Source organism: Sprattus sprattus (genome assembly GCF_963457725.1).
Source record: "Sprattus sprattus genome assembly, chromosome: 20".
NCBI lineage: Eukaryota > Metazoa > Chordata > Actinopteri > Clupeiformes > Clupeidae > Sprattus > Sprattus sprattus.
The window spans coordinates 26,622,709-26,636,049 of record NC_137918.1 but is presented as its reverse complement, the minus strand read 5'-3'; the positions used below and the strand labels follow the sequence as shown (position 1 = coordinate 26,636,049).

At 45.0% G+C, this 13,341-nt stretch overlaps 2 protein-coding genes across 2 annotated transcripts; both read right to left on the bottom strand.

Annotated features, from left to right (window-relative positions):
- Positions 1-1,421: 1,421 nt before the first annotated feature.
- LOC308381732 (SLAM family member 5-like) lies at positions 1,422-6,726 on the bottom strand (the record flags this gene model as incomplete). Its single annotated transcript, XM_080859300.1, has 8 exons — positions 1,422-1,514; positions 2,277-2,507; positions 3,428-3,526; positions 3,704-3,741; positions 3,832-3,942; positions 4,244-4,507; positions 4,724-5,032; positions 6,663-6,726. 8 exons carry the CDS (start codon positions 6,724-6,726, stop codon positions 1,422-1,424), a joined length of 1,209 nt encoding a protein of 402 aa, XP_080715426.1.
- Positions 6,727-8,024: 1,298 nt separating this feature from the next.
- LOC308381839 (repulsive guidance molecule A-like) lies at positions 8,025-12,653 on the bottom strand (the record flags this gene model as incomplete). The annotated part of the gene is made up of 3 exons (XM_080859456.1): positions 8,025-8,808; positions 10,830-11,392; positions 12,563-12,653. The coding sequence occupies 3 exons, from the start codon at positions 12,651-12,653 to the stop codon at positions 8,101-8,103; spliced, it is 1,362 nt and encodes a 453-aa protein (XP_080715582.1). The 3' UTR covers positions 8,025-8,100.
- Between the last annotated feature and the right edge of the window lie 688 nt (positions 12,654-13,341).

The window sequence follows — 13,341 nt, the reverse complement described above, 5'->3', positions numbered from 1 at the left end:
CTGGATGGGTAAAATGCAGTGTGTGTGTGTCACTATCTCTGCCAGAACATAGTTACTTTCACTCTCTGGCTGCCATGCCATTGTGCCAGGCTCTTTGGGGTGGCGGTCAGAGTGCATGTTTGGCACCCTGTAGACCCAGGTTCGAGTCCGGGTGGGGTGACCACACTCTCCCTTCGCTACAGCTGCCATACTGAATATCAATACTTTGCAACCATACTGCAAATCCATACCTAACATCCATTACAGATGAAAATACCCAGAAATGTTCTCGTTTCATAGGTTTTCATTCAGTATATAAAGGAAATAGAGTCTTTAGGTCCTGAGAGGCCCAGAGTGCAGCCCTGGAGAAGACTGGGTCTGCTGTGGCCTGCTGGGTAATAGAGTCTTTAGGTCCTGAGAGGCCCAGAGTGCAGCCCTGGAGAAGACTGGGTCTGCTGTGGCCTGCAGGTCGAACACACAGGCCTAGAAGTAGAAGTCCTCCAGGCTGTGCTGGATACATCTAACACACTAACTAAAGACCCTCTCAAAGCTGCAGCCACATACTGCCTCAACCAAGTGTGAATATTAACTTAGCCTTAAGACTTTCAGAGACATACAGGGACATCGAGCAGTAGCCTGCTTACTGAATATAGAATACAGTTACATCATGGTGAAACTGGCAACATCATCCTCATTACTAGCAAAACAGCCATACCACATTCATTACAGGACAAATTAATTTACAATTTTTTATTTGAATTACCATTTCAAAAAGCATTATCAGAAGACACATCCAACTAAATAATTAAAACAAATAATATAAACAATTGAGTGTGCATCTTAAAGTCATACAGCACAAGAACATTTCCATCTTACATAATTTGGGTGAAGTTCAAATTAAACACTGTGAGAGCAAGAAACAGCAATATTGTTTACCATTGGCCAAAACAACAAACAGGAAGCTTGTTTACCAATGGCCAAAACAAAAAACAGGAAGCTTGTTTACCATTGGCCAAAACAACAAACAGAAAGCTTGTTTACCATTGGCCAAAACAACAAACAGGAAGCTTGTTTACCATTGGCCAAAACAACAAATTGTTCAGATAAAAACTCAAGTCCACACACTGACATTATTGGCACACCACGGCAGTAGTCATCATGTGTGTGCATACTGCAGCAGTGGCTTCATCCTCCAGTGGTGGTGTCAGGTCTTCCTCACTCGGGCATAAAGGCCTGAGGCCGGCTGATGGGGCCCCGGAGCTGAAGCTGTCTGCTGATGGGGATGCTGCATGGAGGAGACGATAGAGGCAGCAGGAGACTCAGCTGAAGCTGTCTGCACTCACAGACATACAGACACACAGTCATACATCAACACTGGGTATTACCAACACAGCAAATCATGCCTTGCTTTCAAGCATATTTACTGCATTAACAGGAGTCCTTTAAACCTCATCATTGTGGATCTCATCAGCTGAGGTAGGCTGCAGAGTGCTGTAGACTGAGGTGACCAATGGCCCTGGGGCTGGAGTAGTACCCTGTAGTTCACACATTGGTAAGACAACACATACATCCTGTTAGCATTGTGTTGCTAGACTTACTTTACACCACATGTACTGGAGCAATAGCCAACGTTAGCTTATGTTTTAAAATGCTTAGCAATTATGTTTGATTTTTTGAGGCAACATTAGCATATACATTGAGCTGAGACTTTCATCATAATTTAGTGAAAATGTTTTGTTTTAATTTAACATTAACTAGCACATGGTTTGAAGTTATTGGGTGAAAAAAAAACAGCATTTCAGGCCTGCTTTGGGGAAGCAACCTGCTTGAGATGGCAGGTCAGATGACTGGCCATTCTTTCGAATATTCCTAGTTCAAGCATGTCAAATCACGTATGACAAGGGGTTCCCCAAGCTAAACGTGTTATATTCCAACTTGTTGAGCAACTATCAGAAGCCATTGAAACATCTGTGTAACTCTGTGTACTCAGTTGTATACAGATGTCTGTTATGGTGTGGTAGTCCACATATATGGACACTGCACAAATATAACACAGAGCCGTTACATTTAATCATACCCTCGAATTAACGTTTCTGCGATTGGCTGAAAAAGAGACATCTGATAGGCAGCAAAAAATGTTCTTTGTGAATCAACCCCCCTCAGGAAAGTGTCAAAAGTCCACAAATAAATGCAGGGATGTTGACAAATGGGAAGCGGTTTGTAAACGCACTTTCATTGGACTGTAAATATCAATCCATAGTACTGTGTTTAAATTCTCCATCAATCAAAGTCCTAACCTCTGTCTTCCAATCATCCGTTGCTCCTTCTCCGTTGTTGCTGGGGCCTCCTGGTGCACTCAGGGTTGATCCTTCTCCGTTGTTGCTGGGGCCTCCTGGTGCACTCAGGGTTGATCCTTCTCCGTTGTTGCTGGGGCCTCCTGGTGCACTCAGGGTTGATCCTTCTCCGTTGTTGCTGGGGCCTCCTGGTGCACTCAGGGTTCTGTCTTCACCGGACGCCTCCAGGGGGATCTACAGGTGCAAGGAGAGAGAGAGAGGAAGGGGTGGCTCGTTCATTGAAGCAGATAAAGCAATGTTTAATAAGAAACTCACAAGAGCATGGATTCACACTGCGTGTGTCTGTTATATTGAAGTGCACATCGTTGGCATGAAGCGCATACATGTATTTAAATAGGTGTAATCTGTTTTTGGTCAACTGACATTTTGAATTAATTGTAAAGATGATTGACAGTAGGTCTGACGAATTACAGTGTTTGATCACTATCACAACATTCTGTGGGTCTTTGTAAGAGCTTCAGTTATGCTAGGTAGGATATTCCTTGCATTCAAACAACAACAGAGAAAGAGACAATGCTTGGAGTCAACTGGATGTTTCGCATGTATTTTTTACCCTATGGAAAACTAGAAAGCACAGGAGAGAACAGTAGCAGTAGTAACAGTTGTTATAAGTATAGAACTGCCTTTGAATAGAGTCAACAGGCAGGTAAGTAAGCCAACTAGATAGTGTTTAAATAGAGTCCCACTAGATAATGTTAGATACTCATTATTTGGAACTTGGGGCTCTAGAAAATCTTACTGTTTGCCAGAAGTAAATCCAGCTGGCTGGGGAGGAAGGAGTGGTGAGTTAAGTGTGTTTGTTGGACATTAGGCCTTCTTTGTGCATAATAGGGAATTGAAATGGACCTCTCTCTGGATGTTGCCCTTGCTAATGAGGTGTATCCAATTGCAGTTGTTTTAAAGGTGTTGGTGATGTTTCAACTTAGAGCAATAATAATATACATATTTGTTTTACTTGATTGTAAATATTAAATAGTTTTAAATAGTAAATAGTTTGTAAATATCCAAAATGTTATACTTGTCAACACGATCAATCACATTAATGTAGCCCTTTATATTTCACTGCATGTGGAAAAGTGTGTGTGGAAGTTAACCTCAGCATAAGGGTTCTCCTCAGGTGGAGGTGGCTGATGGGGACCCACAGTGCTGTAAGGGGAGCCAGCTGAATCAGGGGGCCCTGGAGCTGAAGACATCTGTATACAGACACAGAGATACACCAGCACTATGGGTGATAGACCATTACTGAAATCAAGAGATCTACAACAGTGGACACTGGGTCTTATTCTTAAATCTCAGCTGTCATTTAGTAATCATAGAAATATATTTTCATATGTTTATGGTTGTGAGCAGATGGGAAAGAATCTGGTTACCCTGACTTCAGCGTAATCTGTTTGTGTTAGGCCTACACCTGTAAGTACATGGGAACCATCATCAGTTCTCTTTCAAAGCTGTGGTGAAAGTCATGTGAAGTCATTTATATTACGAAGACTCTCTGGACCTGCTGTTGTTCGTCTCCTTTTGCTCCTTATAAGCAGGGCAATACCAGCACCGACAGGAACAACCACCAGGATAAACCAAATCCCATTTCCAGGGGCCGCCACTTTCTGCTCTGTGTCTGCAAAGAATTTCAAGCAGCTTCATCAGACACGGACACGGACAAGGAGCCATTAACAGTCCCTGCCCAGTCTGAGGACAGACTTCCTTTCTGTTCACAGACTCTAACACCACTTAAGATATTCACTGTTACATGTGTCTAGTGGCAGAGGTGCCATGTCTCTTTAAAGGCATACATTCTCTTGTGAACACAATACAGTATGTACTCATTGACATAAATGTACTACAGTGGATGAGGGTGGTGTGATGGAGTATTAGAGTGCAAGTGGCTGATGGTGCATTCATCTCTTTCTTACCTGAACACAACTCACACAACTGATTGATCTCCATGGTAACATTTCTCCAGCTGACTGGGTTGCTATGGTTACATTTAATTCTTCCACCTCTGACAGAGAGGGTGAGGGTGGAGTCATTGGAATGTTCTTCCTCTGGAGAGCAGGCGCTGTAGTTACAGGTGGAGGTCAGAGAGAGGTCACGACCTCTACAGGTCACCGTCACATTACAGGAGTCACAGCTGGTCCAGTTAGAGACAACGGACAGGACAGGGGACTCCACTGGATCTGAAACACACACACACACACACACACACACACACACAGACACAGACACACACACACACACACACATACAACTCAAAAGACACATTGTGCACTTTATGATAGAGCTGGAAACGGAAACTTAAAACTTACTTGAGGAACAAAATGTCACACTCACACACACATTATAATAACTACATTAAACTGTTTACATTTTGATACAGCAGCAGTAACACTCACCCAGAACAGAGAGCATGTATTCAGCCTTAACATCAGTTTTTCCAGCACTGATCTCTCCTCTGTAGAGTCCACTGTCATTCTTCTGCAGGTTCTTCAGCTCCAGAGAGAAGGTCTCTTTATTAAACTCCACTCTGTCTTCATGGGTGAATACAGTAACAGTGTCTCTTGGAGGTGAATATTTCATTATTTTTTCCTGGCCAAAGTACCACTGTATGAGATCTACACTCTCCTTCTCCAGCTGCTGGTGTCCCTGGAACTCCAGAGTGACAGATCCTCCAGTGGGTCTGAATACAGACACAGATGACACAGCTGTGAAAAGAGAGGGAGGATGTTACGCAAGTAATACGAAAGTAGTCTAATAAAGATTATGTTGATCTTTTAAGACCCAACACAGCAGATTTAATGTATTTTAATGTATGCTTCAACATGAACACATGCAGGAGAATAACACGCTTCAACATGAACACATGCAGGAGAATAACACGCTTCAACATGAACACATGCAGGAGAATAACACGCTTCAACATGAACACATGCAGGAGAATAACACGCTTCAACATGAACACATGCAGGAGAATAACACGCTTCAACATGAACACATGCAGGAGAATAACACGCTTCAACATGAACACATGCAGGAGAATAACACGCTTCAACATGAACACATGCAGGAGAATAACATGCTTCAACATGAACACATGCAGGAGAATAACACGCTTCAACATGAACACATGCAGGAGAATAACACGCTTCAACAAGAACACATGCAGGAGAATAACATGCTTCTTTGCTGAGAGTGCCCATGATCTTTATCAGTCACATGATGACTTTACTCTCAGTCTATTGGCTTGGGATATGTGACAGAGGTGATCTCTGCATTCATAAGCATCACTTGTTTAGAAGCACAAATGTTTTCATGCATGTGTCAGCTATAACTCTTACTCCCTCTCTCTCTTTTAGACATCATCTAAGGACATTTGACTTATAACACCGTTTAAGCGTTTTCGGAAGTGTCTGTTTCTACAGTCATTATTAGACTCAACCCAACCCATTAGTTCATCCGGACTGGAGGAAGAGAAAGCTTAACTAATGACTGTAAACATTTTCATTTTCATTTTCTACAGTGTCTTTGCAGTTATTGGGGTAAACAGTCCCAGGTCTATCACTGTAGGGATCCTTTTATATGTAGTCAGACACTTGTAATCACATTAGAAGCCTGTCAGTGGCGACACCAAGCAGTTTACACGGATGCTTTCCCCATAGGATTGCATTGTAAAGCAGTGTTGTGGTTCACGATTACAGCATTCTGACTCAATACTGGACCGATTTTGATAGTTTGTTCCACAGTTAAATTCTGGAATTTATTTAGAAGCACAAAGGTATGCTTGCATGTGTCCACTATAACTCTTACTCCCTCTTGCTCTTTTAGACATAGAAATAGCGCTTTTTGGCAAACACTTAAAGCGCTCCATGAGGTGTAAATCTAACACGCCTCAAGAAACGCCATTGTGAAATATGCAAGTGACAACATCTTCTGTGGGGAGGTTGCTCTTTTGTAAGAACTGCAAACCTCTTAGGACTAAATAGAGAATTAATGGAAATAAATTCACAATAGCTCAATAAAACCTGCTGCAGTCTGTTTAAAAAAGCCGAGATATTACCTACCAGGAGGACAGTAACCCAAGGCACAAGAGATATTACCTACCAGCAGGTCAGTAATCAGGGAGTTGCCCGACACAGCCAGACATACCGACAGAGGCAACGCTAGTGTGACAGATCCCTTCATAAAAGCTGAGATAATTAATGGAAATAGATTCTACCCAATAACTCAACAAAACCTTCTGCAGAGAGGTATTACCAACCAGTAGGACAGTAACCCAAGGCACAGGGCTGAAGCAACACTGGAGTTGCTCAGTAACAGTAAAGTGAACACACTCACCTGTGGCAAGGAGGAATGGTAGAAGATTGGAGGAAAGCAAGCAGACCAGGTCTACATACAGCATCACAGATGTAGGGAAAGTCCAAACTCTAGCAGATATTTAAGAAACGACTCTAACCTGTTTGGACTCCAGCCAGAAGAAGCATCAGAGCAGCAAGAGACACCTCCATTGAGTTGAGCTGAGTGAGAATGAACACGTTTGAAAGAGAAGCATGAGGGTAGAGCGAACACAAGAAAATGACCAAGGCAAATACCCTTCCGGTACTGGGTGTCAAAACTAAAAACCACACAGACGTGGCGATGACTTTGAAGTCTGTCTTTGTAATATCCTCTTCTTCAGAGAGGAGCAGAAAATTCAGTAATTAACAAGAAAGTAATGCAATGACTCAATGGCCAAAACGGATGTTGATCCATTTGATTCCAGCAGAGAGACATCTCATCTCTCATCTCCATATTGCTGAGTGAGAATGAACAGCCATTAGCTGTGAACACACACACACACACACAGGAAAGTGGAAACTGAATAGGCCACAAAATGAGTCAGAGATACCAGGGAGGCATGGAGGAATGGTAGAAGCAGGGGGAAAGCAAGCAGTACAGCATCACAGATGTAGGGAGAGTTCAAACTCTAGCAGATATTTAAGAAACGACTCTAACCCGTTTGGACTCCAGCCAGAAGAAGCATTAGAGCAGAAAGACACATCTCAGTTTTGCTGAGAGATAATCAACATGTGTGAATGAGGCAGTTACGCAGGAAACAGTTAATGGTCCACAAAATGAGGCAGAAATAACAGTCTCTCCATTTTGTGCTGAGAGACAGTGAACACCCTTAGAAGAAAAGTCATGAGTGTACAACCACAGGAAGATAGCAGGAAACTAAATAGCCCACAGAATGACACCACACATGAGGCCCAAACAGGAACATGATCATCAGACAGCACTAACCCTTACTGAAGTCTGTCTTTACCATCTTCTCTTCTTCAGAGAACACAGGAATAAACAAAAAAGCAATCCAAAGCCTCAATGTCCGGAGTGGATATGGATCCATTTTATTTCCCACAATACAGCAACAGTGGGGAGTTTTCTGCATAGATACATTCAATCATTAAAGGAAAATATGGAAAGATTCATGATATCACTTACATCCATACTGCACATCCATACTGCATATCCATACTACGCATCCATACTGAATATCCATATCCATTCAGTCACAACTGAGGTTCATTCTGTGTGTGTGGGTGTGTGTGTGTGTGTGTGTGTGTGATCTAGATTTATCTTTGCGCATCACTTTTTTTCCTTAGGCTGAGCTTGATAGTGGCTGATAAAGGCACTGGATCCACCCCCACCCACACACACACACACACACACACACACACACACACACAGACACACCAAAAGTCTGTTCTTGTTAACAATCCATGCCTCCTGCTGAAGGCTAAGCAAACAGAAGCACCAGTACCAGACATACAGACAGAGTGCTCATCGTCGCCGCCCTAGTGTTAGGCCCGAGTTCAGCCCCTGACGCCACCGCTGTCCTGCTCAGGTTTCGGGGCTGTGGCATGCTGGGAAACAGAGTCTTTATGTCCTGAGAGGCCCAGAGTGCAGCCCTGGAGAAGCCTGGGTCTGCTGTGGCCTGCAGGTCGAACACACAGGCCTGGAAGTAGAAGTCCTCCTGGGGCAACAGCAGGCTGCACTCCGCCCTGGCCCGCTCCACACTGCAGCCCCGCTCTGGGGTGGGTCGCTGGGGCAGCAGGGGCAGTAGAGTGTTAGGGGTGCCCCCACCCCAGGCGTACTCTTGCAGCAGCTCGCTCCGGGGGCACCCGTGCAGGCAGAGCTGCAGCCCCCCGCCCTCCTCCCCCCCCTCCCCCTGCCCCAGCGTACCCTCAGGGAGGCGGGCGGAGAACGCCAACGCCTGCCCCGTCTGGCGCACCAGGATGGTGACCCCCGCATGGGTGGCCCTCAGCTGGACCACGTGGACCCTGCCGTCGTCGGGGGGAGTCGCCGTGCCGACGCGGAGGCTGTTGCCGTCTGCGCTGGAGCAGCTGCCGTCGGTGAAGGCCAGGGGGAGGCCGTCTGCGTCTGCGGTGGCCTGGTACACCTTCTGCTCCGTGCAGCCGCCCAACGCCTTAAAGATCACCGTGATCTGGTGGAGACAGAGATACAACATTAGGACACAGTTTCTACACAGCATCCTGGCAGAAAGGATTAACAAGCTCATCACTTGAAAATGGTACCCTTCAAGGCAGGCTTTTAGCTAGGATTTTTTTAGGGGGGGGTCATTGAACCTAACGCGGTGGAGCTGGAGTTCAAGGTGCCTAACTGTGAACATGAGCTGCAGCTGTGGTTGAGAACAGCCATTCAGGATAACCTGAAGAACACATTAACCACAGAGGTGGCGTTCTGGACACAGCCATGGTATTCATCTGTCTATTTCTATTCCCCTACAGCTTGCACTCGGAAGCTTCCGGAAGCTCCAGAGATCCCCAAACACGAGAGACAGACAGACAGACAGACAGACAGACAGAGACAGACAGACAGACAGACAGACAGACAGACAGACAGCACCAGAGATCCCCTAACCCGACAGACAGACAGACAGACAGACAGACAGACAGACAGACAGGCAGACAGGCAGACAGACTGGCAGGCAGGCACAGAGAGTGTGTGAGAAGCTGAACATTTCCCTTCTCACTGTATCGAACATTACGGCCTGTTTGTTTGCTTTACCGCGAATGCAGGAGTAAGAGACGTCAGGCACCATTCATTCTCTCACACATGCACACAGCCACAAATACACAGCGTCTTCCTGGTGATCGCATGATATGTGATCAATGAACATTGTTGATAGGGTCGTTGGGTGTTTGTGGGTTTGTGGTGCTTGTTTGCTGCACGGTGTGAGAGTGTATTGGTGCCGGGTGTTTACCGCGAGTTTGGTGTATTGTTTGGTCTGCCGCGATATGTCATTCATACATAATATTTTCATACACCTCTGCTGTTGCTTAATTACACTGATGTATACTGGGTCTCATCCATTTCCCATTTCCATTTCGATAACATCCGTAAAGTGGATAACATACATGTCCTCACACTTCCTGCTTCTCACGCCTCCTCATAATGGCGTTATGACAACGCTTTTACATCGTGTCACTTGTGGAGGGAGCGGGGCATTATGTCACAGGGGTGTTTGTTTTGTTCACATTTCACTTATGTAATAACTATTTGTAGGGTTATTTACTATTGGGTTAGGTGGTGTTTGATGATAACAATACATAAGTTATTGGATATACATTTCATGAATGTCATTAGTAGTAATAAGGTTGCATTGAAAACTGAAACCACTGTTCCGGCAATTCTTTTCTACCACATCTCAACTCGTGGGCTGGCCTTGGCGGTCACTCACAGAGTGGAAGAAATCTGCTCTCCTCTCTATCCCTCTCTTCCTCTCTATCCCTCTCCTCCTCTATCCTCCTCTCCTCCTCTGCTCCCTTCTCAAAAGCAAGCTTATTGATATAGCACACTCTATACACGTTGGCTCACAATGCTTTAAAACCGAGTAGATTAAAGAACTGATATCCATCTACTGCCAATTAACACGCCTACCATCAGGCTATGAACGCTGAAGACCAGATTGGCCACAGAGAGCTTCTGTGTGTGAGTAGGGAGTGTTGTGTGTGTTTGTGCCTTTGGCACATGTTTATGTGTGGTGTGGTGTGTGTGTGTGTGTGTGTGTATGATATGAGAGGAGAACAGTTACACAATGATCATTTTATCATTCACTCCTCTCACATCCATCCCCTGATTCATTCATCCATTCATTCATTAATTCATTCTGAAAATTGGACTGTCTGTTATTTACTCAGTTTGTTAATCTTCTGTTAAGTCCGACGTCATCTATCTTATTTCAGCCAATGATCCTCCGTCCGTAGACACACAGTATTCCACATTCACCACACCAGCATCTATCACTGAGGACATGCCCCTCACTAAAGAGATGTGATACACTAACTGTCCACCAGGTGGAGATAAGTTACTGTTGACTATGGAACAGAGCAATATCAATTTAAACTCACAGTCGACAATTTGCCATAACTTGGTAATCGTTTGTTTGGTTTGAAAATCCCATTCAGATGCGCAGAATAACGGTGACAGGCCAGGTGTTGTTACCTTAGTGATGGCGGTGTGGCCCATGCCTGACGGCACAGGTGTGTTGGTCACCTGCACCGTCAGGTACAGGTTATCCAGGAGAGGCCACGCCCCTTCCACCTTACAGGTTTGGAACTTGTCCCCAAAGGTGCGCAGGTGAGGATCGCCAAACATCCCACAGTGGACGTACCTCCCCGCGGAGCGGACGCCCCCTGCACGACCCCCATACTCGCACGGGGCAGCGCCCGCGGGCCGGGGGGATCCTGGGGGTCCTGGGGGGGGGTACCCCGGGCCCTCGCTGGAGCAGTTCAGCTGGCCCAGCAGCTCCTTGATGCGGTACAGGGCCGAGTGGAAGAGCAGGTTTCCACGGCAACTGCGAGCCGTGCGCTTGGTGCAGTCGGAGTAGCCGCGCAGAGCCTCGCAGGCGTCTAGCGGCGGGGGTGGGGGTGGGGGGGCCTCCGGGTGGGAACTGAAGGACGAGGAGGGCGATGATGATGAAGAAGATGGTGGTGCTGATGAAGATAGGGCCAGGTACTCAGCATTGCAGTGTTGGATCTGACACTGCTGCTGCTGCTGCGACAGGGCTGGACACAGAGGAGAGGACAGACGGGTCACACAACTACACACAACTACACACAGCACACACAGCACACACAGCACACACACACACAGGACACACAGCACACACACACACAGGGCTGGACACAGAGGAGAGGACAGACGGGTCACACAACTACAGAGGCTCTTACGCAGCAAGCACACCCAGGACACATGACACACAAAGGACAGTGCAGCAACAGAAGTGTACACTCATCGAGACACTGAGTGATGCATAGATCGGACAACTTGTGGGTGGGTGAACAGATCAGGAACTCATGGAAAGACGGATTTTGGAACGAGAGAGAATGGATATACGGATATTTGGATGGATGGATGGTCAAATGACTTCAGCTGGTTCACCATTAATGTGTATTATTTCGCCTAAAATGCAAAGACCAGTGTATGGTAAAGACAAAGTCGATTGTTTGGATGAACTGGATACATTCAGACTACCGAAGAAAGCGCAGATGTAGTGTGTGTTTAAGTTCACAGGTCCGTCCTCACAGGTCACATCTTATTATCGCTTTAAATCAGTGCCGCTAAGGTAAACGATACTAAATGCGTACAGAATGTAAGCTGGTCAAGAACATTGATTTCTAAGAGGTTTATAAGCTAACAATACTTGTTAAAAAAACGTGTCTAAACAACCGATATTTTGCACATTTCGGGAAATTGTTCGTTCACGGCAAAACAGTCACAATGTTAGGTGAATTTGGAATTAGTTTGCCAATGCAACAATATCTCTGCATGATTCAGACAGACAAAATGATGTTTGTTTTTCTGATTATGCTAAATGTTCATACTCTGAAGCATTGCTGGTAACCACCAACACCTTTCATAAACTGAAGGGCCGGTAGTTAATACCAGCAAACTCTTGTTGTTTTTCTCTTGTGTTCAGGGGGAATGTTACTCATGACTGAACATTGTTTTACACGCGAAGTCAGAGACCTCGGCTCACGCGGATCCAAACACATTTGTTTGTGTAATTCCCAGTAATGGATGCTTTTTAACTCCCTGAAGACGCATTACGACAACATTACTTTTGTAATACTTAGCTTGATGAGTTAGCTCGTTGGCTAATACTAAAGAAAGGGGTAGCCTATAACTTTAGCTAGCTAAACTATCGTTAGCATGAACAGGCGTGAGGCACTTACCTTGTCGCGTGAAGATTACATTGAGCATGATAACAATGAAGGCACCCCATAGCTGTATTTTAGCCAGGTTTGTAAATAACCTTTCCCCCATGCCAATCCATTAAGGTGTTCTATTTTGTAGAGCTAAAACTGTAAACCTCAGAGGGAATTCCACTGCAACTCGCCAACTCTTTGCAGTCGAAGGCAACATTCTTCGAGTCCAGTCGAGTTTGCACAAAAGCGCCTTCTGTGGAGACGGCGGAGTTGCGCAACCCCCCAAGCATGCGTTGAAACCAAATGGGTGATTTCCCATAGTTAGGTTTTCCATCACATGGACCAATTTGAGCGTTGTTGATAGACTGTAGAGTGGAAATGGTACAGTATTCACTTAAAGTTTCTTTATTTTGTTTAGCTCAATGGGCCTATAGCATATGTTATAACAGATCAGGAAAGCCTGTTATCTTCTTCGAAACAGTCTAAATAATGCTGAAGTTCCATGACTGCGGTGTTTTGTGTGTGGAAGTAATGCGATAATTGCGGGAAACCTCTTGAATATGCGTGAATTTGTGAAAAAGCAAGATCGCAAAATCCTGGAGGGAGCTTTTCAGATAGGCTGATTATAACCAGTGTCAGTGTTGACTTTATCTTAATATTTTGAGGAATCACGAATCACTCTAATTCCTACCTTCGTTTTAAGTTTGTTTTGTGTATCTCATGGTTAGGTAACATACGGTTAAAGTGATGGTATGCTTCTAAGCCATAATCTAAAAGTTTTATAATTTAAACAAATATAGTTTGTG